A 24792-nucleotide genomic window follows, 5' to 3' on the forward strand; every position below is an offset into this window, starting at 1 on the left:
GGGGTACAGATGTTTGATCAGTGTCCTCTGAAATTCAGATGTGGGTTCCTGGAGGGTGTGATAGGAGAGTCCAAGGGAAGCTTGCGGCCAAGACACCTGTTGGTGTGTGTGCTGCCATCAAGTGATGAGGGAGTTTGGGAAAATCTCCTCATCTCTCAGGGCCTCAGTTTCCTCATCTGTAACATAAGGTTGTTATTCAACTTCTCCAAAGTCCCTTGTCGCTCAGTCTCTCTGAGAGCACAAGGGACTGAGGTGCCTGTTAAACGTGTCCTGGGGACTGCGGCTGAGACCTGACTTCGTCCCTTGTCTGTGTGTCTCCTGCAGGAGCCCGGCTGAGCCCACACTGGAAACAGAGGACCGAGGGAGTCGATGGAAGACAGAAAATCAGCAGGTGTGGAGCATGAGAATGACCCAGAGAAGGACAAGGTAATGGTGGAACGGTGGCTGCCCAAGGACCTGAGAATACGGACAAGTGGAGCTCAGAACAATCTGGAGAAACTGAGGAACACGTACAGTAGCATCCAACGGCGAGCAGTGAGGACTGGGGGTGTAAGGCACTCCACAGTGAACGGTGCACCCGCCAGGGAGCCCCACAGGACAGACGGGGGTTGGTTTGCACTGCCGGGAAGCACCGTTTCTAAGGGTAGGATGGTGTGACCATGAGGCTCTGCCCCAGTCCCCGAGCTTCGACGTTGGAGCTGCCCTGACAGTGGATGGCCTCCAAGGAAGTGTGGGTTTGGAGGGATCAATGGCGTTTGGATCAGATTTGGAGATGTCCACTCTTACCACAAATCGTTTTGCCCTAAGGCGAGGAGGGGCCAGGGCAGGGGACCCTTGCATCTGAAGTCGTAATACTAATAATATTCTTCTGAATTTCTGGTCAGGAATGTGGAAGGCTTTACACATAATATCTGTTGACCAGTGATTTTCTTGACTATTGGTTGAGTGCTTCATTTTCCTGAGGCTGTGTTCAGAACTTGGAAATCAATACGATTTCCCGAGGAGGACAAAGCAGTGGGAGAACGATGCAAACACAATGTGGTAGCTCTCCTAACCTGGGGTGTTGTGGCAGAGCAGAGGATTGGAGTGGGGGCCAGGCCCAGGACATCTCTTCCCAATGACAGAGTGAGCCATTGAGAGGAATCCCCGAGGAGAACCCCGTCTTCATCAGAGCTCACCACAGGGCAGTGTCCTGGGACATGGAGAGGGTAGGGCAGGTTCCTCTCTGAGGGAGGGGAATCGCTACGTCTTGGGAGAAAGCAGGGGACCCCTGACTGGACATTTGTGACTGGAATGGAGTTGAGATGGTCAGAGATTGGCAGCAACTTGTATTTGATCAGTGAAAGGAAGTCCCTGAGGGCCTCCTCAGTGCTTGGCTCGGTGCTAGGAACCCCGAATACAGTGGTGAATAACACATTCTCCCAACTGTCCTGGGGATCTCAGTCTGGAAACAGGACGTCATGAGAAGTGTAGTGGTGGTGGGTTCCTTGGAGGAAATGGCCAAAGCTGCTTGGCGATGACCTCGGTGATTGTCCTGATCTGCCTGTGTGTTTTCCAACAGCTGGGTGACCTGCCTAGGCCCAACAGCCCTGGAGCCTCAGCCAGATTTCAGCCTTTTAGGACACGACTGACACCCGGGGTCCATGGTGGCTCCAACCAGTCAACACTGCCAAGGTCTCCAGAGGAAACGGCTAGCATCTGTAGCTACTACCCACTATGTCTTGGCCAGCTGGGGAAACAGAGGCAACTTCACTAAATCTCATAGGGTCATCCTCTCCATAATGACCAGTGATGATCTGTCTTCCTCTCTGGTAAGTTAAATGCTTTCTGGTCTTCCATATTCTCTCGCCACATAAAAACTAATATAAATATTGGCCCAATTTTAGAACAAGGAATTCACGTACAAAGGGAGTAGAGCAACTTCCAAGCTTCAGTGACCACGTACAGAAACTCTTACAACTGAATAATAATAGGATACATCACTCCAAAATTGCGTAAAAGATGCGTATGGCCATTCTGGATTAGGCACTTGAGTCATCCACCATTCTTCTTTTTAAAATCACTTTGATAATTCAAGATCCTTTCCATTTCCATATGAAGTGTTGGATCAGCTTAGAAATGTTTACTAGCATGTCTGCTGGAATTTTGATTGGCCTTGTATCAGATCTGTAGGTCAATTTGGGAAGAATTGACATGTAAACCATATTGAGGTCTTCCAATCCACAGCAAATTTTACCTCTCCATGTGTTTAGTTCATTAATTTCTCAAGGTAATGCTGTGTAGTGTTCAGTGTACTGTTCTGACACGTATTTTGTGTGATAAGACAGTGCAAGAAGAGAATTGGTCAAGAGTCTTTTAAGTTTATTTTTATCTATTCTGAGAGGACTATAGAGAGCAAGCAGGCAAGGGTCAGAGACAGAGGGAGACAGAATCCCAAGCAGGCTCCACACAGTGAGCACAAACCCTGAAGTGGGGCTCGATCTCAGGAACTGTGGGAGCATGACCAGAACCAAAATCACCAGTCGGACACTTAACCAGCTGAGCCACCCAGGCGCTCCTGGTCAAAAGTCTCGAAGAAGAAATACCTCACAAAACAAGATATACACATGGCCAAAAAGCACTTGAAAAGATGCTCCGCTGGAAACCACTTAAAGGCATAAAGTTGAAGAAAAATCAAAATGGCTTCACTGATGTTTTCGCAGGTTCGATTTTAAACTAAGTAACCTTTTCCTTGTCTTCTGCAAAGCTCCCCTCCTCCCTTCTTAGCCTTCTGTATCAGGAAGCAGGTACACCCCAGGACATGAGGAAGGAGGGTAGCGGCATGTACACAGTTGCTGTCACTACTGGCTACACCTTGATTTTCCCGATAAGACCCCCGACCCCTTCCTCCAGGGGCAGGAGCTGGCAGTTTTTGAAGGCCTTAGCCTGCTGTCGTCCTCTTTGCCTGGGAAAGCAAGAAAGCTGTTAGTGTTCCTCCTTATCTCAGACTCTGTCTTTGTGGTATATTTTGGCTCCAAAGCACGGAGGTCAGTTTTCCGGAACACACTCAGTCATCAGGAGGAACACAAGTTAATGCTACCGTGAGTTAGCGTTACACGTCCATCGCCATGGGTTAAAATGAAGAAGACCGGAAATATATGTGGTGAGGATGTGAAGTCACTAGAAGTTTCCAACACTTGTGGTACACACCGATCTGTACATGAATACTCCCCATCGCTTTCTTCACAGTGGCTAAACCCTGGAGACCACACAGAGGCCACTAGTAGGTGACTGTATAAATCGACAGGATGTAGCCGTTCGGAGGAATACTACTTAGCGATAAAAAAGCACGAACTGGCGATACGCGCAGTAATATGGATGGATTTCAGAATCCTTATGCTGCACCAAGGAATGTAGGCACCAAAGCGTTCCACCTACCTAGAGTTGTTAAAAAATGCAAACCCACCTGTAGGGTCAGTGGTTGCGTGGGGCTGAGGCGGAGACAGTGATGGACTGCAAAGGGCCACAAGGGAAGTTGTGAGCTGGAAGAAATGCCGTGTCTTGATGGTAGCTGGAGTTTGATTTTGCTGTGCATTTAATTGTACGCCTTATTTACTGTTTTAATGTTTATTTATTTATTCTGAGATTGAGCAGGGAAGGGGGAGAGAGAGAGGGAGAGCAAGATAATCCCAAGCAGGTTCCACACTGTCAGCACAGCACCCGATGTGTGGGCTTGAATCACTAGCCGTGAGATCATGGCCTGAGACAAAGTCCAGAGAGTCAGATGCTTAACTAACTGGGCCACCCATACCCCACATGGTTCACTTTCAAAATGCCATCTAACGTACCCAAAGTATCCCTCGGTAGCATTCGTGTGATAATCTAGTGTATTTCTCCATACCAACCGTGAGCATTTAGAAACTGAAATTTAAAAACAATAAAAATTAAACTCAATAAACATAATAGAGATTCACATCCACACAATCATTAAATGCATAAGAACACATATAAGGAAGACTCCAGACAACTATTGCTGACAGAAATTAAAGGAGATCTAGATACATATAAAAGTGTATACAGCACCTTCACAGATGAGAAGATCCAATCTTGTTGGAATACCAAATCAATATTACCCTGATTCCTATTGGAGTAGGCATTTTGGGGGGAAGTTACCAACTAATTCTAAAATGTATGTGGAAGGGTGCCTGGATGGCTTGGTCGGGTCCCCGTCCAGCACTGGATTCTGGCTCAGGTCATGATCTCATGCTTCATGGGTTTGAGCCCCGGAGGCATTGGGCTCCATCCTGACAGCGTGGAGCCTGCCAGGGAATCTCTCTCCCTCCCCCTCTCTCTCTGCCCCTCCCGTACTCACTTTCTCCATCAACATAAAGAACTTAGAAAAAAAGTATAAAAACCTGGATTTCATAAAGTATTAAATCCTTCGTTGATCATAAATCACTATTTAAAAAGTGAAAAGACACACCCTCTCCCTCTCTGTCTGCCCCTCCCCCTCTCAAAATATGTAAAATTTAAAAAGTCATCATAAAATACACAGTGAAAACACAATCCACAGTCCAGGAATAATTCCTTGCAATACCTCATATATGGCAACGACCTTATCCAAAATACAGAAAGAACTTACACACATCACAAAGAAAATTACAGACAACCGAGCTTATTGATGAGGAAAAGATCTCAAAAGGAGCTTCATAAAAGAAGATACCCAAATGACCAAGAGCATTCGAAAACTAAACCGAGCACTAACAGCTAGCAGAATGGCTAAAATCAAAAGGACCGAGAATACCAGGTATGTGGGAATGTAGAGAAACTGGGACTGCCTATCTTTGGGCGGAAATCTAGAAGGAGACAAAGCCTTTGCAAAAGTCTGTGTCAGTTTCTCTGCTTTCCCCAAGCATTTTATTCCTAGGATGTGTACCTGGGAGGAACCAGTGGGTGTCTGCACAAACACAGTTTGTACATGATTATTTGTCCTTACTCTGTGTGTGATAACCAAAACTAGATCTGTCCAGCAGGAACACGGATAGTCAAATTGTGCTATAATCCCCAAGCAGAGTATTTCTCGGCAGCATCAGCACCAATGGCTGACACACAGCTAATCAGGACGATATCTCAAAACCAGACACCGAGTGAGAGAACACAGAACATAGGAGAACATACGACATCATTGCAGTTATATGAAGTGTAAGAACAAGCAAAAGTCGTCTAGGGTGAGAATTCAGAGTGTGTTTGTGTTTGGAAATGGGTATTGACTGGCAAGGAGCAGAAGAGAACTTTGCGCCACGGACGAAAGTGTTCTATATCTCGATCTGGGTGGTGACAGGATGCATACGTACGTTAAATTCATTGAGCTGTGTGCTTGCGGTTTGTGCGTTTTGCTCTAGGTCAATTCGACCCCAATAAAGAACTGTTAGAATTGAAAAAGAGAGAGATGACCGAGCCGAAAAGAGAATAACAAATGACAGGAGATCGGTAACAAATATTGAACATGAACATCACAATAAGAATGTCTTGAGGAGAAACCCAAAGCGATTCAACAGAACAAACACTAAAAAGTATAATTTCATGAAAAACAGGAGAGTGAGAATGACAAGTTCAAATAAGATTAGAATGGCATGTTGCTGCCTTAGGAAAGTCACTCTAGAGCAATAAACACTGAGACGTATTCCAGCAAAAGTACTGTCAGTCGCTTTGATGTGGGGTACAAGGTTGGCTTTCGAGGCCATCCAAGATTCCTTTGGCTCTTTGGGGTCTTTTCTGGTTGCATACAAAGTTGAGGATTGCTTGTTGTAGCTCTGTGGAAAAGGTTGGTGGTATTTTGATAGGGATTGCAGTCAATGTGTGGATTGCTTTGGTTAGTATCAACATTTTAACGACATCTGTTCTTCTAATCCATGAGCATGGGAAGTTTTTCCATTTCTTTCTGCCCTCTTCAGTGCCTTTCGTAAGGGTTCTCTAGTTTTCAGAGTGCAGATCTTTTACGTCTTTGGTTGGGTTCATTCCTAAGTATCTTATGGTTTTAGGTGCAATTGTACATGGTTTCAACTCCTCGATTTCTCTTTGTGGTGCTTCATTATTGATGTGTGGGAACGCAAGAGATTTCTGTACGTTGATTTTGTGTCCTGGGACTTTACTGAATTCGTGTATCAGTTCTAGCAATGACGTGGATGGAGCGAGAGTGTATTATGCTAAGTGAAGTCAGTCAGCCAGAGAAGGACACGTATCATATGATTTCACTCATCTGTGGAATTTAAGAAACCCAATAGATGAACAATGGGCGGTTGGTAAAGAGAGAGGCAAACCATGAAACAGACTCTTAAGTATAGAGAGCAAACTGAGGGTTTGTTAACCTCCGTTCTATTAAATATGAGGGTAGGCTAAATGAACGTAATCAAATAGCATCAAGTTTATAGATGTTTCCAAAGTAGGTGGTCACTACATGTATTCAAGGACATACGTATAAATTAACATTTTGACAGTTCGAAAGAGATCTTGTGAGAGACACATGAAATCCGTAAGTGACAAGCATGAAAGATGGTTGTTTAGTGACATTATAAAAACAACAAAAAAAAACAACTCACACATAGAGAAGGAATCGAGGATATAAGGATATCCAACATCAGTTTAATGGAAAGCCAAAATGGTGCCCCAAGAGGGGATAAGAAAGCCTCATAACACAGGAAAACAGCCAGAAGAACAGTGAGAGTTGGGACAAAATATTTTTCTCAAGTAAATATTTATTCACTTAGTATTATACCCTGACTCCTGTCTTACACTTTTTAATGGATAGAGGACAAACTAGAGAGACCCAGAGAAGAACATCATGACAGTCTAAGCCTTTGGAATCTTTCACTCACTGGAAAAGCCTGAAGGTCTGTTTGACCTTAAAGAGAAGTGGGGTGGCTTGATGACAGCCCTTTAGTAAAACTTGGGAAACTATTTCTGCCTTGATGTTTTTATGCACACACAAGAATGAACAGTGAGAACGATGCTGAGATGTGTTTGGAAAGAGATGGGGTCTGTGGCACCTGGGTGGCTCATTGGGTTGAGTGTCTGATTCTTGATTTTGGCTCAGGTCATGATCTCACGGTTCATGAGATCAAGCCTCCTGTACGGTACTGTGCAGATAGCACAGAGTCTGCTTGGGATTCTCTCTCTCTCCCACTCCCTCCACCCCATCCCGCTCACGTGCTCGTGCTTTCTCTCAAAATAAATAAATAAACTTAAAACAGAGACAGACAGAGAGAGATATGGGATCTGTGGTATTAGCACAAGGGTAGACAACTACTGAGAGTGGCCACTGAGGGGTGGTCCCCATCAGTATTGACCTTCAGGGGAGACTAGGCAGCCTTGGGTATCCGCGTAGCCTTGGCACCTGGAAGGCAGTGGCTCCCAAGGTTCCATGACACCCCCCGCGTTCCAATTCTGTTATTGCAACTGCAGACCGTCACCTGGCGTGCCGGGTGCTCGGTCTGTCATTCCGGTTGGAGTCTGAGCTACAGGCAGTGCCTCGGGCTCTCGACTCTGGCATCTCAAACCTTCTTTTTTGTAGCTGCTGACTCTCCAGTGCTGTGGGGTGTTGTTCAAGTTGTTCCCAATAGTAAGTAAAGAATTGCTGTATCCTCGCCCCTCAGTCCTGATTGAACCTACTTGATTTCACTTGTTTTTAACCCGTCATGTGTTTGGTTTCTTCTCCCCAGTCCCCAGCTCTACCTCTTCTGCCACATGTCACCATGGCAGCACCTCTTGACCCGGTGTCTGATCCAGGGACAGAAATGAGCCTCCTGGAGCTCAACCAGGAGCTTCAATCCAAGCTGGAAGCAAGCCAGCAGGACTTCCGAGACCTCAGAGAGAAATTCCTTGTATCCGAAGCTACTGCCTACTCCCTGGCCAACCAGCTGCAGAAATATAGTAAGTCCTACAAGGTCAGGGTCACCAAAGTGATGACTGTCTGTATTCCTGGAGACAGGAATTGGCTTTGTGTGGAGAGAAAACGAAAGCCCTCTCCGGACTTTGTCTTCTCTATTTCCATCGTCACGATCAATTCCATTGTGACCACAATCCAGGAAAAGTAGCAGTGGGTATTTCTTAATGTATGTTTGTTGGTTTTGAGAGAGACAGTGTTAGTCGGGGTGGAGCAGGGAGAGTGGGAGATAGAGGATCCCAAGCAGGCTCGGTGCTGTCAGCACAGAGGCTGACGTGGGGCTCGATCTCAGGAATGCGAGATCATGTTCTGAGCCAAAATCAAGAGTTGGACGCTTAACAGACTAAAGCTCCCGGGGGACCCAGTGGAAGTGGGTGTCTTACCCTCATTTTGCCGAGGATGGGAAGAATGGGGAAAACGAGACTAGCAGTTTCTCCAGGTTGGTTTGCAGTGCTGTACAGTGTGGGGTTACAGTTAACTTTCTAGTGATTGATTCCTGACGCAGACCCGGAAATGCCTGGTCCTCTCAGGATCCTGTGTATGTGTGTGTGTCACATCCTGCATCACTGTTGGCCTGCGTGTCTCGGACTAATGAACTCCATCACGTCCCACTTCTCTGAGGTTCCAATGGCAAAGCAGCGAGCTGTTTCACTGGGGAAACTTGCTGATGGTGCACACGGGGCGCGGGCGGGGACCAGGAGACACGGCCAGCTTGCAAGGAGCTGGAAGATGGGTCTGCTTTCCCTGAAACTGCGGTATCCATGAGGAATGCCGTCCAGACAGTGACTCCCCTGATGAGAGGGAAGCCATGCTTCGTGGGCACAGGCTCTGCTTCCTGAGTCCTCGGTAGCCATTGACACCCTGTGGCGAGGTAGAGGGCATTTCAAGGCCCATCAGACAATCTGTGCTCCCTCCTGTGTCTCTCCCTGAGCTGGGGAACCTTCAAGGATGCAGGATGGCCAGCAGGGCCAGGCCTGGCCAGGAGTCAAGTGGCCCGGTGAGAATGAGGGTGAGCGGGGGAGACCACAGCCCCGGTGACCGCCCAAGCCAGTGTGTGGAGCTGGCCCTCCCCCACGGTCAGCCCGGAATGGGGAGGCCAGCTGCCTGTTCATTCAGAGGGGGCTGCCATGGCGGGAGGAATCCTGAGTTAGGGGCATGTGTGCAGCGGGGCGATGGGAAGGAATCCTGACGACTCTGAGCCCGAACTGTTGCCGTTTCCTTACCAAGAGTTTTCCATAAAACAAGGGGAGGTGGGATTACAAATGACTGATGGGGAGAAAAGTAATGTTGGAAGCGGCTCTTTAGCAAGGTGAAGAGATGATGAGCTTTGGGGAAAGGACAAGCAAAGTTTTCTTTGCATCTTTCCTGATAACCGTGACACAAGTGCGGGAAACCACCTGTGAAGACGACGAAGGAAGACATCACCCAGGAGCTTGGGGTGGAGGGAACACAGTCTGGCTCTGGGCCAGTCTTCCTGTGCTCCCCGCCATGCTGCCCTGCCCCGATTTCTGTGCCTCACATTCCTCCTCTGTGATCCTGCTGCTGTCATAGTACCTGCTGCTTTGAGTGGAGGGGACGGGCAGTGAGAGAGGGACACAGGATCCGAGAAGTGGGCTCTGCGCTGAGAGCAGTGAGCCTGCTGCGGGGGCTTGCACTCACGAACCACGAGGTCATGACCCGAGCCCAAGGCGAAGCTCGCCTGACTGAGCCACTCAGGCGCCCCACCCCGTCTGCTGCTTCTGATACCACAAGCTTTGTTAGTGTTTGGCCGTATCGCTTTCAGGTCCTTCTGGTCTTACGCGTTATAGTGCACACAAGAGTATGCGGGTGAACTTTTTGCCTTTGAGATATGTGCTCATTATCCAACTCAAGGGAACCATGAGTCAGTCCTGTGGTCCTAAGGGCCTCACTTCATGTCCCTGCTTAGTGTCCTACCTAAGAGGCTGCCAGCTCGGGTGAGTGGCCGTGATCAGGGTGAGTGTCAGGGGATGTGGATTCTGATTCTGCCAAATCCCAGTCATTCACCTTGTCTAGTTCCTGTCCACGCCTTGGAGCTGCTCTTCCCTCAGCTCTAAAACAGGGAGGTATCAAATACCGTGTAGCTGGGGGGCTGAGGAATGAGATGCGCAGAGCCCGATGCTGGGGTTACATTGTCCTGGGGTACACCCCGCCCCCCTCCCTGGAGGCAGCGAGCACAGCGGCACGTGTAGCTTGTCCACTGAGGCCGGTGTCTGTGTTCTCAGAGTGTGAAGAGTTGAAAGACATCATCGAATCCGTGCTGGGGGAGACGCTGCAGCGTAAGCAGGGGAAGTTGGCAGAGACCTTGACCGAGAAGCTCAGGTAAGGAGGGCTCCGTGGCTGGTGGGAGGCCGTAGGCATCTCTGACTCCTGTCAGCGACAGGTCTGGGCCAGGAGAAGGGCAGAAACTTGCCTGGCACACAGGTGCACACACACATCTGTCAAACAGTGAAGACAGCAGTACCTGGTGTATTGCGGACTCCAATTATTCGGGGCCTCGCTCAATGTTTGTATTTTTTTTTTTTAATTTATTTAAATCCAAATGAGTTCGCATATAGTGTATAAATGGTTTCCGCAGGAGATTTTAGGGTATCATCTCTTACAAATGACACCAGGTGCTCATCCCGAAAACTGCCCCCCTAATGCCCATCACCCATTTAGCCCATCTCCCACCCAAAACCCCTCCAGCAAGTCTCAGGTTATTCTTTGCATTTAAATGTCTCTCTCTAATGGTTTGCTTCTGTCTCTGTTTTTATCTTAATTTTCCTTCCTTTCCCCTGGTGCATCTGGTTTGTGTCTTAAATTCCACATATGAGTGAAATCATGTGATCTTTATCTTTCTCTGATTGACTTATTTGGCTTAGCATAATACACTCTAGTTCCATCCACAGTGTTGCAAAGGGCAGATCCATTCTTTTTCATCACCAAGTAATGTTCCGTTGTATCAATTTATGTACCATGTCTTCTCAATCCATTCATCCGTCGATGGACATCTGGGCTCTTTCCATCCTTTGGCTATTGTTGATAACAGTACTATAACATTGGGGTGCAGGTGCCCCTTCGAATCAGCATTTTTGAGTCCTTTGGATAACTACCTAGTAGTGCCATTGCCGGATTATAGGGTAGCTCTTCTCTAAATTTCTTGAGGAACCTCCGCACTGTTTTCCAGAGTGGCTGCACCAGTTTGCATTTCTACCAGCAAAAGTGCCAAAGTGGTCCCCTTTCTGCACATCCTCACCATCTGTTATTCATTTTAGCCATTCTGACAGATAGGAGTGGTATCTCATTGTGGTTTTACTTTCCTTTTCCCTGATGATGAATGATGTTGAGCAAGTTTTCGTGTGTCTGTTACCATCTGGATGTCTTCTTTGGAGAAGTGTCTGTTTCTGTCTTTTGCCCAATTCTTTACGGGATCATTTGCTTCTTGGGTGTTGAGTTTTGAGTTTGATCGAGGTTGTTTTATACATATTGAATACTGACTCTTTATCCGATATGTTGTTTGTAAATATTTTCTCCCATTGCTTCGATTGCCTTTGAGCTTGTTGTTTGTTGAAGCTTTTCATCTTGATGAGATCCCAGTGGTTCATGTTTGCCTCAGGAGACATGTGTAGTAACAAGTTGCTGCGGCCAAGGTCAAAGAGGTTGCCACCTGTCTTCTCCTGCAGGATTTTGATGGTTTCCTGTCCTACATTTAAGTCTTTCATCCATTTTGAGTTTATTTTTGTGTACGGTGTAAGAACGTTCTCCAGGTTCATTCTTCCACACGTCTCTGTCCAGTTTTGCCAACCCCATTTGCCAAAGAGACCATCTTTTTCCCACTGAATAATCTTTCATGTGTTGTCGAAGCTTATTTGGCCATAGATTTGTGGGTCCATTTCTGAGTTCTCTCTTCTGTCCCCTGGTTCTGTGTCTGTATTTGTGCTGATACCATACTGTCTTGATGATTACAGCTTTATAATATGACTTGAAGTCCAGAAATGTAAGGATTACTTGTTCTAGCTCTGTGAAGAATGCTGGTGTTCTTTTGATAGGAATTGCATTGACTCTGTAGATTGCTTTGGGTAATATTCAGATTAAAAACATTTTTTTTTTTTTTAGTATTTCTTTTCTCTTGGGAGACAGAGAGACAGAGTGCAAACAGGGGAGGGACAGAGAGAGAGAGAGAGATCCAGAATTTGAAGCAGGCTCCAGGCTCTGAGCGGTCAGCACAGAGCCCGACGTGGGGCTCGAACCCACGACGCGCGGGACCATGACCTGGGCTGAAGTCATATGCTTAACCGACTGAGCCTCCCAGGCGCCCCAGTGATGACATTTTAACAATATTTGTTCCTCAGATCCAGGAGCATGGATTGTTTTTCCATTTTTGTGTGTGTGTCTTCAATTTCTTTCATAAGTTTTCTACAGTTTACAGCTTTTTATAGTTACAGCAAATCTTTTACCTGTTTGGTAGGTTCATTCCCATGTATTTTGTGGTTTTCAGTACCCTAGTCAATGGGATCAGTTCCTTGATTTCTCTTTCTGCTGCTTCATTATCGGTATACAGAAATGCAAGCAATTTCTGTACGTTGACCATATTCCAGTGAATTTGCTGAATCCATGCATCAGTTCTAGCAGTGTTTTGGGGAGTCTTTCCGGTTTTCCATGTGGAGTATCATGTTGTCTACAAAGAGTGAAAGTTTGACTTGTTCCTTGCTGATTTGGATGCCTTTTATTTCTTTTGCTGTCTGGTTGCTGAGGCTAGGACTTCCAACGCTATGTTCAACAACAGTGGTGAGAGTGGACCTTCTGTCGTGTTCCTGACCTTAGGGACCTCAGTTTTTCCCCACTGAGGTGATATTAGCTGTGGGTCTTTTGTAATCGGTATATATGAACTTGAGGTATGTTCCTTCTATCCCTACTTTCTTGAGGGTTTTCTCAAGAAAGGATGCTGGATTTTGTCAAAAACTTTTCCTGCATCTATTGAGAGGATCATGTGGTTCTTATCCATTCTTTTATTCATGTGATGTATCAGGTTGGTTGATGCGCAGATAGTAACACAAACCTTGCGGCCCAGGAATAAATCCCCCCCTGATTGTGGTGAATAATTCTTTGTTGTTTTTTTGTGTTTTAATTTTCTCTTTATGTTTGAGAGGCAGAGGGAGACAGAGCGCAGGTGGGGGAAGGGCAGAGAGAGAGGGAGACCCAGAATCCGAAGCAGGCTCCAGGCTCTGGACTGTCTGCACAGAGCCCGATGGGGGCCCAAACTCACGAACCTTGAGATCATGACCTGAGCTGAAGTCGGACGCTCAACCGACTGAGCCACCCAGGCACCCCGTGAATAATTCTTTTAATGTATTGTTGGGTATGGGTGGCTAGTATCTTGTGGAGAATTTTTGCATCCGTGTTCATCAGGGAGATTGGTCTGCAAGTCTCCTTTTTAGTGGGGATTTGGATGGTTTTGGGGTCAAGTTAATGCTGGCCTTGTAGGATGAGTTTGGAAGTTTTCCCCCCATTTCTATTTCAAACAGCTTCAGGAGAATAGGTACGGACCCTTCTTTAATGTCAGGTGCAATTCCCCTGGGGAACCATCTGGCCCTGGACTCTTGTTTGTTGGGTGTTTTTTTATTGCTGATTCAATTTCTCAACTTGTTATGTATCTGTTCAAATTTCCTATTTCCTCCTATTGCAGTTTGGGGAGTTTATATGTTTCTAGGGATTTGTCCTTTTCTTCCAGATTTGGGCCATTTGTTGGCATATAATTGCTCATAATAATGTCTTCTTTTTTGTGTGTATTTCTGCAGTGTTGGTTGTGGTCGCTTCACTTTCACTCCTGAGTTTATTTATTTGGGCCCTTTCCTTTTTCTTTTGATAAGGCTGGCTAGGGACTTACCGATAATGTTAATTCATTCAAAGAACCAGCTCTTGGTTTCGTTGATGTGTTCCGTTTTATTTTATTTCCATATCATTGACTTCTGATCTCATCTTTATCATTTCCCTTCTTCTGCTGGTTTTGGGCTTCATCTGCTGTTCTTTTTCCAGCTCCTCTAGGTGTAAAGTTAGGTTGTGTATTTGAGACTTTTCTTCCTCTTTTACGAAGGCCTGGATTGCTATATGCTTCCCTCTTATGATCGCCTTTGCTGCATCCCAGAGGTTTTGGCCTGTCGTGTTTCATTTTCATTGGCTTCCATGTATCATTCACTCTGTGTCAAATAAATATCATTTATTGAGCTGAAAGTCACCAAATTCAAGTGAACAATTTGTGGCACTGGCCACATTCACACTGTTGTGAGATCACCACCTCATTTGCCTGTAACACAGTCACCTCCTGAGGGATGACAGCTTGTCGGTCATGTTTTCCTTCAGACAATGCTGTCCTCTTGACCCTGCCGCTCTCCTGACCTGTGTAGTCCACACCAGCTGTCCTGTCCACATTTCTGTGGCTGGCGCTGGGTCCATGCACAGCACGATGCACACCGTGTAGGTTCACAGGAAATGGCTGTGCCGCAGGGAGGGCCTGAAGGGACATCTCTCTGACGGGTGTTGAGGAAGACACCTGGCTTTGTTTACAGAAGGAGCTGCAGAGGAGGTCAAGGAGACTCCCCGACACAGAGGAGCCTTGTTTTACCTTCTTCTTTCTGTGTCACAGGCAGGGCCCCACACACGTGCCAGAACGTGGCCTTGAGGGCTCCTTGCGGAAAATCACAGAAACGTCCGTGAAAGCTCTTAGAGAATCTATTCAACTCTGTGTTTTAAAATTTTCTCTATGTCCCACCTTAGGCAATATCATATCCTGATTAAAGCTCAGGCTGAAGAGCTGACCCAGTTGTGGCAGAAGTTACGGGAAGGGAGAGAAGTTTCTGAGCCAGTCGATCAGCACCTCAAGGACCTCCTCACCCACGATGACCCCGAGCGTTCCCAAGGCCAGGGCATCCAGGAGGGACACAGGCTGGCAGAGTGCCTTGCCCGCCAGCTCAGCCCCGGTAAGGCGGCCACAGGCCCTGAGTGCACTGAGCTGCTCCGAGGTCCTGGTCTCCCCAGACATCTCCCGCCTCCCCTCACATTGTTGGCAGCCGCTGTCTTGGTTTCCATGTGACACATAGGGCCACCAGAGGACCCGGACTAGCAGGTGGGAAAGGAGAGGAGAAGTGCACAGGGTGGAGGTCACGGTGCTCCACCCATCTGTGTCCTCCCCGAGGGAACTGCCTTTAGGGCAGGAGGCAGCCTCCACCAGTGTCAGAGCCCAGAAGGGAGGACGAGGAAGGAGGCAGCTTGTTCCAGTGCAGGGAGCCCTGAGCTAAGCGGGAAGTTCCAGGCTCCCGCCCAGGAGCTGTCTTTATTGACTGTGGGCGAGAGAGTGATCTTCGCTTTCTTCATAACTGTCTCCTCATCTATCTATCAAGTAACCTGTCATAGCTGTGGTGATCACATGCAGAAAGTTCACGAATGCACTTCAGGAAAAATAATGCCCCTGACTTTGTGGAGTTGAATGAGGTATTGGATGTAGTAGGCCTTGGAGGTGGAACGTCATTTAGACTAAAACACTCTTCATACAGACGGCCTGTCCATAACACTGACGTCCACTTGGGGACCCATGAGTCCACATGTGGAGGGACTTGGGACCGGGTGATTGTGCTGTCCTCGGGGCAAGGAGGAGACTCTACGTGAGCACTGGGAGCATACAGGGCCTGCACCTGTTGCATGACTGTGGTACCTGCAAGACACTGTTCGCTGAAGTCAGATCGAAACTGGACAGGCATCCACGGATCTGGACAAGAGACAGTTTAAACTTTTGCCCAGTCTCAGTCATGGTGAGCCCCCGAATCAGAGACACTCCCTGCTGGATCTGAAATCCATACCACAACAGTTCTCCAGGGCAGTGCCCTGGAGCTTCAGAACAAGAGTTAGTCATGCATAGATAATTACGTTGCTAGGGCATATAAGCCCCTGTGTTTATAGTGGTGATGTGGGAGCTCCACATCATGGGAGATTTCTGAATTTCTTTGCAGAAGATGATGATGATGAGGAGGAGGAGGAGGAGGAGGAGGAGGATGAACAAGCAGAAGAATCCCTCACCACCAGGTAACAATGAATACTGGGGACCCGGTAATGTGTGGGTGAAAAAGGATAGGGACTCAGAAAGAACAGTAGGTGAGGTCACAAGAGTCCAGGTGGCAGATGCAGGGATCAGCAGAGCTGCAGATGGTAGTGACTGAATTCCCTCAGCGGCAAATGGCCCTGTTCCCTCGGTAGTCTGCTGTCGCGGGGCTGCTTGTCTGGGGGAGCCCCAGATGAACTCAGCAGCCTTAGGATTCCCCGTACGCACAAAATACCCGTTCTGTCCTGTAAATGAACACCAGGAGGAGACGCATCTCTACACAGTTCTCAAAGGTCCCTGGTAGGAAGGTAACCAGCAAAGGAACTGAGAGACAGACAGCTGGCAAAATTAACACGGAATTACCTAACCAAAACCAAAAGGTTGGGGTGTCATGTGACACTATTAATAGAAAAGTGCCTGGAGGGCACAAGTTTCTGCAGTGCACAGTGACTCAAGAGCTGTAACCGCTTGATCAGTCTATGTTAAATTCAACATGACTCAGGCACGTGGCGGTTGCCCCTGGCATGGACTCCCATTTGTCCTTCGTCTGGTGACTGTACCATACTGGGATGGTCGAGTCTCATTCCTCATTGCTCGTTATGTGGCCAGTGGACTGAGGATCTATCTGTTGTTGCTTCTCTCCCACCCCTTCCTGGCCACACTCTGCCTCTTGTAGGATAACCTTTTCTCTCTCAAGGCTATGGTCCCTTTCCTTTCTGCGACCACTCCCTTGCCTCCCATCAACACCAGCTAGGTAGCAAGCCATGGTGTCTGATCCTCCTGGTTTCCTCTTGTGTCGTTCTTGCCCCACCTGGCACAGCATGGAGCTTCCGGAAGCTGAAAAGAAGGAAGTCCTCCAGGACACGCTGAATGAATGTGTTTTGACTCCTTCCATTGGCCAAGAAGGGCGTGACTGCTACCAGCCTTGCAGGGATGGCACATTCCCATCGGATGAACAGGAATTCGGCTCTGCTCTGGATGTAGCCTGTGAATGCTCCCATTCCAAAGGGGATGAAACTCCACCCGGTTCCCCAGGTAGTGTCCACAATCTTTGTTGCACACACCCTGTGTAGACCAAGAGATTTAATCCGCAGAAGTGGACCATGTACTCACAGACAGTTTCCATCCAGGCTCTAGGATTGAGTTTGAAAAAAGACATTCCATGAGTCAGTGAGCTTTGTTCGATTCATGTCTAAGCCATGGCACTTTTATGTCTGAGCCACCGCCCATCGCTGCTCTCAAGCTGGTCCTGCCAGACTCCTATACCTCTCTACCCCTGGCACAGGAGGTGGCTATCAGACCTCCAAATTTTGGATTAATCTCTTATCTCTCTTGCCAGGCTCTGATTTCCATCCTTGAACCATGTTTCTGAATATATGGCCACCCATATAGGCTGTTGGAAGGCTGATGGAAGCCTTTTCTATATCATAGGAAATGTCACGATCCAGGTTCACTGTCTCTACCTGGTCTGTCTCTTCCTTTTCTTCTTGTCTCAAGTCAGCTGAGAACCAGGACAGGACTACGTCTATCATACGTTGTATGTTTCTCTGCAGCAAGGCAGGGCCCTGGAACTTCCCGACCCCATGAACGGCCCCTGGTGCTTTGCAGCTTTGAAGATTATTCTGCTTTGATGGTGTAGATTCCAGTTGTCAGTTTAATCTCAACGGCTGATTCCTGAAAACCATTGGCCTGCAGTGTTTCAAATGGAAAAAGCCTGAATGTGGCGGCAATGCTCTAGGAAGCAGCCAGGTCCTTCCCCAAGATCTCTGGGAAAAGGGATAAGTTTTCTGTGTGTGTCGACGTGTCTTAGGATACTGTGATCATGACCTGTCTTATCAGGGACATTGGCTGGCTCAAGAAGGCAATCCCGGTGATTTTTTCCAGGGCCCTACTGAATCCCTCCTGAATGATTTCTCTCACAATTGCCTGTTATGACTGTGCTTCTGTTTCTGTCCTCTGCTACACGGCACATGGGAGTGAGCATTTGTGGAGGGGAATCTGCCTAATGGAACTCTTTCTCTTCATTTATTTGCAGACAACCAAATTGGTCACCAGGGGCTGAAAGGGCGAGAGTCAGATGCCCCCAGGTAATTCTGAATACTTGGGGGCTGGGAAATCAGTGGTGGCATCTGCAGACCTCAGATCCAAGCAAGGAAAGGCAGAAAGTGCTGGATAGAACCATGTTATCCATTCGGTCAATGGCCAATTATCTGCTTTCACAATGGTTTCTGTTTTCATTGTGGTACTTGTATTGCTCCCATTTCTTAATTACGACTCAAGTTGAGTAACACACAGTCAGCTGGCCCAGGTGAGCTAAAGGCACAGGGAGTCCTGCACTCACTCATTCTCCCCAGCTTTAGAGAGAGAGGCAATGTACTTTCTGCCCCGTTCGATTTAGCATGTGGGCACGTATTTCAGAGCAAGAATGTACGTAGACGAAAATGTGCCATCATGCCGTGATATTGAGAGAGACAGGCCTTCATGGCATGAGAATTCTGAGACAGTAGCCCGCCCCAGAAGCTGCACGCACTGGGCCACTCCATGCAGGACTCAAGGGCATTTGAACGGAAGGGAGGGAGCCACTGCTGTCCTGTGACTCTGTGTGTTTGAGTCAGGAATGGATGGCACGGTGCTAATTCAGGCTCTTTCCTCATCAGCTTGCTAGGTGGCCAGTGTACAGAGCACTTACTGTCCTTTCTGTCTGCCGCCCCTGTGACAGACACACCTTGTCCCGCACAAAGAGAAGAGTTGTTTCTCTCATTAATGAGGCACTCTCTTTGCTTTTGTGAAAATGCCTCTTGCCTTCCATCAAAGCCAGACAGGACATACGGTTTCAGATCCCTCTTCGGTTAATCTTCAGTCTTCCTCCCGCCTCAGGTTCCGTAGACAGCTGCTAGAGGTGGTGGAGGAGGAAATCACATGGGACTCTCTGGATGAACGCTATTGGACATATTCGGTTCTTCCTGACCTGTCTGACTCCTACTGGCCTTACAGGAGCACCGCCATCTTCTTCCCTGAGGAACTGGAAGTCTCTTCTGCTCTGGAAATGGCCAGTGAGTACTCCGCTGTCAGGGTGATCAAGCTCCAGCTGGACTGCCCCGTACATCTCCTGGTCTTTGTGCCCCACACCTGTGCTGTGCTGAGAGAGCTCCTCCCTGTGTGCAGGCCCTGTACACACATCTGGATCTGAGCCAGGCTCCAGGATGGATGGAGTTTCAAGCACAGACATCATGTGGGTCAGGGAACTCTTCTCCCTTCCTACTCCCAGGACATGCCCATGTCCCCTGGGCTTCACTGTCAGGTCATTGGACCCAAGGGCGGCATGACAAATACAACTCGCCTCAGCAACACGACCATAGAAGGTGTCTGTCAGACCTTGGATGCAATGCCTCTTCTCACCTTTCATGCTCCCCATTTCATCTCTGAGCCAGGTCCTTTAAGAATCCAAGCCTGCCACAGTCAGTCAGAATCCTTGTCCAGGGTTAAAGATGTAACCTTGGCTTTCCTGCTCTTAGCCTCATTCTCTATCTCTTTGCTTTGGCTTGTCTTCCTAAGCCTCGTCTGAAAACCCACCCTACGTGCCTCTACTGTTAGCTCGTTTGCGTGTTTCCAGGAGTAGAGCTGTGCGTTGGCATTCCCTCATCAACAGGAATTGCGCCAAGGTTTCTGTGTAGCTCCAAAGACTCATTTTAATTTGAGGGTTTGTACTTGCATGCTCTCTGTTCCATCTCAGTGTATAAATTCCACTAAGCCGTCACCAACCAGGTATCTCACGAGAGAAGGCTGAAAACTGCAGTAATCCTTTTAGAAAGTAGAGAGGCCAGGTCCCCAGAATCTGTGTGAAAAAGAGAACGGAAAGTGTTTGCACAGACTCAAAACAGAGGAAATTGTGATGATGATCTCTTGGAGAAAGCAAATTTCTCCCAATGGCTCAGGCCAGGAAATCAAGCCAGTCGTCACACTATCCGAGGCACCCTGAAATATCCTTCTCACTCAACCTGTGCTCTCATTGAGCATAGCTGAGTCCCCGGGTGGCACCGAACACTGGGTTACTAATGTGCAAGCAGGGATCTGTTTAATGTGACTGGCCCCGTCTGTATTTATTTGCAGAAAATCAGACCCATCAAGAGGAGGAACCAGACCAAGACCTGACATGCGCCAGGTAAGTCTGAAGAATCATGGGTTGTTATTTCAGTGGTTCAACTCTACATTTCAAAGGAAAAACAGAAACCGCCAAATTTACCTATTTCATCCATTCTCCAGTCTCAGAATATCTTTTTTGGCCCTGACGTGTGTCTTCATGTATTATGTGGATAAGTTCCTTTAATGATCCCTCAATTTCGATAACCGGCAGTCAGTTGAAGTAGGTGAATTGTCACTCCCTGAGGTGCTCTGTATTGCCCTGATCTCTCCTTTGGGAAATACCAGAGTGACAGACGTGTCTACTTCTGTCTCTCTGGTGTTACCTCTGTGAGGATCTGCTGTAGCAAATGGATAACTGCAAAAAAATAAAAAAACCTCACATGATGTCACGATAGTAAGAGAAAGAGTCCTTGAAGACACAAACCTCTCCATGTGGATGATGCCTTTTAACATGTGTTCACTTAGCCACTGAATGTATATCAACAAAATTGATGCAAAAGGGTTGAACTCATGTTTAGGATTCTCCATGTGTGCTGTGAGTCATGACATCCATTCCACAGTAGTTCAGTTTGGTGCACAGAAGTTGGTTCTGTGGCCAGTGCCCTGAACACCTCTGTTCTGTGTGTGTGTGTGTCTCCCTGTCTCTCCCTCTCTGCCTCTCCTGCCCCCATAGCATCCACACTGTGCCCCTGAAACAGGAGGATAGTTTTCCCTGTCAATAATGGGGTTGCCCCTACGTTATGACTACACTTCTCGGCTTCCCGTGAAAACCAGTAAGATGCTGTGGTGTCTACTTTTCCTGTTTTAATCTTCAGATCTCCACTCCCCACCAGGCTCGGCAGGGAGCTGCCGGAGAGTGCAGAGCAGGATGTCCAACAGGACTCACTGGATGAATGCTATTTGACTTACTCAGCTCTTCCTGACCCATCTGATTCCCCCTGGACACACAGGAGGGCCAACATCAACTCATATGAGGATCTGGATGTCTGTCCTGCTCTGGAAGTAGCTAGTGAGTCCTCCACTGCGAAGGTGATAAAGCTCCAACTGAACTCCCAGGTCGACCCCATAGTTTGGTATCCCTACTCTGCTTATGTTGGAATTTGTTATCCAGGTGTTTCAGCCCCGTAGACCTATGGATCTGAGTCAGGCTCTAGGATAGACTTCTAAGCGCAGACATCAGATGCATCAGGGCGCTGCCCTGTGTTCCTCATCTCAGGCCATGCCTGTGGCCCCTGACACAAGTCAGGACATTGGGGTCAGCGCGGGTGTGACAAACTCACACTCATCTGTGAGGCACACGCAGAGGAGTCTGTCTTGTTCCTGATTTCCACACAATGTCTCTCCTCAACTGCCATCCTCTCACTTTCATCCCAAACAATGTTCCTTGAAGTTTTGTGCCTGTCAAGACGATGTCAGCCTTACCCATGTCTTTGGGTTTGTTGTTTCCCTGGTTTCACTGCTCTGGTCCCCAGTGTCCGTGTCCTCTGTGTTGGTTGTCTTCCCTAAGTCGTCGTCTGAGTGTCAGGACATAACCACCTCTACCGTCAGCTTGCTTGTACGTTTCCCTGAAGCATAGCTGAGCCCTGGCATGGGCCCACCCCGTGCATGGCCCCACCCCGTGCGTGGCCCATGTGCCTGTGTAGCAAAAGGGATCACGGACAAAAGATTTCCTTTGATTTGAGGGTCTGCAGATTCCGTGCATCAGTCTGGCCTCTGTAGAAATTCCCTAAAACCCTGCCACCTAGAGTATGTCATGACGGAAGCTAGTGAGAGAAGGTCGCAGTAAGTTTTGAGAATGCAGGTAAGCCGTTCACCAGAATCTGCGGTAAAACAGAGGTTGACCTCTGCAGACAGACTGTTGAGATGGGGCTCTACCAGATCAGGGAAATCCTGCCCGATGCTTTAGGAAAGCTAGCCAAGGCACATTCCCAAGACACTTCGTGAGGCCTCCTGGATTATTTCCCTCAATGCCCTGCTGCCCAACTAAGGACATTAGTGCCCGTGTGCTAGTTGTGTGGGACACTTAATTTTCATGTCCAAGTGCTGCTCTGTTTATGTGACTGGCCGGTCTGTATTTACTTGCAGACAATCATAATGATCTTTGCGATGAAGAAGACCAGGACCCGACATGCCCCAGGTAACTCTGAAGAATCATGGGCTTTAATTCAGTGGTGACATCTGGGAATCTCAGATCTAGGCCAATCTAGAAAGTGCTAAATGCACCTATTTCATCCCTTCCGACACCCACAAGGTGGTCCTTCAGCAAGGTCCTCTGTGTCATGTGGTACTTGCATAGGCCCCGTTATTAATCCCTCTCAAATGGAGTATCTGCAGTCCACTGACGCAGGTGGACTAAGCAGTCCCAGGATGCCTTGCACTCTCCCGGTCTCTCCTCGTATTAGGTCCTGCGTAAGATGCACAGCTCTCTCTGCCGGTTGCCTTTACTACATTGGCGGGCATTCACAGCAAGGATGGTTTTAGGAAAGCAGTTTTCACGTCTCAGTATTTAGACACGTCGGCCTTGGGCCCACGAGATATCCAGGAGTCTACAATGCTGCCTTAGCCTGGGGTTCTCTTGGTGCTTTGTGTAAATCTCCACACAGTGTATGGCAAAGTGTTGATGCTGCTTTATCGTCTTCTGGTGTGCTGTGGGTCATGACTGTTGTGCCCTGGGGTGGTTCCGACTCCTGCCCCATAAGCTGGCGCTCTGGCCATGCCCTGAGCACCTGCCCGTCCCCGCACCGCCCCCCCCCCGCACCTGTCCTGGGTGCACCCACACTGTGGCCTCAGCTGCAGGCAGACTGCTTCATTTCCCTTTGTGGGGATCCCGCTTGTGTTCTGTGACCAGTCCTTCCGCCGTGCCCTCAAAACAAGCTGGCACTGCATGTTGACTAAACCTTCTTTCTGCATGTCTCGTCCTCCCAGCAACACCAGGCTCTGCAGGGAGCTGCCAGTGGCCCCAGAGGATGAAGTCCCACAGGACTCAGTGGGGGAATGTCATTTGACTCCTTGCGTTGGCCATGACCTGTCAGACACCTATAGGCCTTATAGGAGTGCCTCATTCACCTTTGATAAAGAGGAAGTCTTCTTGGGCGTGGATGTAGATGGTGAGTCCTGTTCTTGTGGGGGGCACGAAGTTCCTGCTGGGGCCCCAGGAAGCCTGTCCTCTGTGTCTTCAACAACCTGAATCGGCTGAGAGTTGCATCCCTGCCAACAGGCCCTGTAGGCTCGTACCAGTTTGAACTCTGCTCTCGGATTCACTCTTTAAAAGGCATCCTGTGGCTCAGAGCCCTTTCCTTCCTTCTGTCCCAGGCTGCCCTCTGTCCCCCGGCCCCATCCAACATGCAGGCTGTTGGTACCAAGTGAGGCTCGAGAGGAGAAATGGAGAAAATGGAAAAAAGGGTTCAGAATCTCAGCCACCGCTGTCTTACCCGGAGACAGCTGGGTGACAGTCCTCCTTTGTTTTTTCCTGATTTTGTTTTGTTCCAAAAGGACACCTCTGCTACTTGTGCAATTCTGCTTCCAAATGTATTTCTTGTGTGGCTTCCTACAAACTCCCTGGCTTTCCACATAGGTTTGTGGTCAGCTCCACATTGGCTGCATCTGTTAAATCGTTGCTGAGCTGCTAGTTGTTTCTCCTGGGGCGCCCGCCTCCCTGTGTACCAGAGCACCCAGTTCTACCCAAATGATCTGAAACAGTCGTAAATGCAAAGAGAACAGTTGCTCCACGCCCCAACGACCCCTTTGACCCTGCAGGAGTGCCAGCTCCTACCCTGTCAGTGCGCTTTGTGGTGTGAGCAGAGCCAGGGCTCATCCAGCCCCTCCAGGAGCTCAAGGTTTCCAGGAGACGCTCCATGAAAAGCGATCAGGGCTGAGAGGTCCCAGACGATTTGTGTTCTCACTAGGGGTCCCATGGTGGCTCTTCACTTGGCTGCCTGGCACCCCGGTAACCCTGCAGAGCTCTGTGTCAGAGACACTGACAGCCAGGTCTGGGTTTCCATGGGGGCAGGGATGGGACAGGTTAAGACGCGTCTCAGGAGGGTGATGTGTGTGACATGGCCTTGCATTAAGCCTGGGCCATGAGAGGCTATGAGGATGGGCGGAGATGAATGAAGGCCGCCTCTCCATTATGCACAGCCCGTCCCCGGTGCAGGTTCTGGTGGGAACGTGGGAACAGTGTGTGTGGGCTGTGATTGCCGCAGCACCGCCCCAGGAGGGCTGCCCTGCCCCAGCCTCCCTGCACTGGGACCAGCCAGGGAGAAACAGGCATCTGAAGCCTTGAGTCCAAATTCTCCCCCTCTTCTTTTTTCTTTTGGGGCACATATCAGCAATTCTTTCTCGTTCTGCCCTGAGGCCTCTCTAGAACCTTCTCTCTAGGCTGTAGGACGAAGGGTACTACTGCAGAATAATAGGCATGAGCTCGCCTCCCATGCAAAGCCGTCTGGACTCCAGGGGGTGACCTTCCCTTCAGGGACTTTGCATCCTGGATACTTGCCATCTCAGCATGCCCAGGCATAGACACAACGGTGACATCGCCTTCGTCTCCATGATGTCTGCCTTTGTACCTGCTCACTGGCTGGTCTCACAGACAGTGGGGGACGGGGCGGGAGGACATCACAAATGGAAGTTCTGGCAG

At 48.5% G+C, this 24792-nt stretch overlaps 1 protein-coding gene across 1 annotated transcript in view; it reads left to right on the forward strand.

Moving 5' to 3' along the window:
* The window catches only part of LOC102968017 (neuroblastoma breakpoint family member 6-like), a 32710-nt gene that overhangs the window by 937 nt on the left and 6981 nt on the right, over nucleotides 1-24792 (forward strand). The window contains 15 exon segments of the mRNA XM_042993922.1: nucleotides 325-426; nucleotides 1562-1648; nucleotides 1650-1811; nucleotides 7550-7597; nucleotides 7698-7908; nucleotides 10165-10261; nucleotides 14696-14898; nucleotides 15925-15997; nucleotides 16834-17048; nucleotides 18049-18100; nucleotides 18891-19066; nucleotides 20124-20175; nucleotides 20990-21165; nucleotides 22242-22293; nucleotides 23082-23263. Coding sequence (XP_042849856.1) covers nucleotides 370-426; nucleotides 1562-1648; nucleotides 1650-1811; nucleotides 7550-7597; nucleotides 7698-7908; nucleotides 10165-10261; nucleotides 14696-14898; nucleotides 15925-15997; nucleotides 16834-17048; nucleotides 18049-18100; nucleotides 18891-19066; nucleotides 20124-20175; nucleotides 20990-21165; nucleotides 22242-22293; nucleotides 23082-23263 — 1843 coding nt within the window. The 5' untranslated portion in view covers nucleotides 325-369.

This window comes from Panthera tigris, chromosome C1, assembly GCF_018350195.1.
Source record: "Panthera tigris isolate Pti1 chromosome C1, P.tigris_Pti1_mat1.1, whole genome shotgun sequence".
NCBI classification, from domain to species: Eukaryota; Metazoa; Chordata; class Mammalia; order Carnivora; family Felidae; genus Panthera; species Panthera tigris.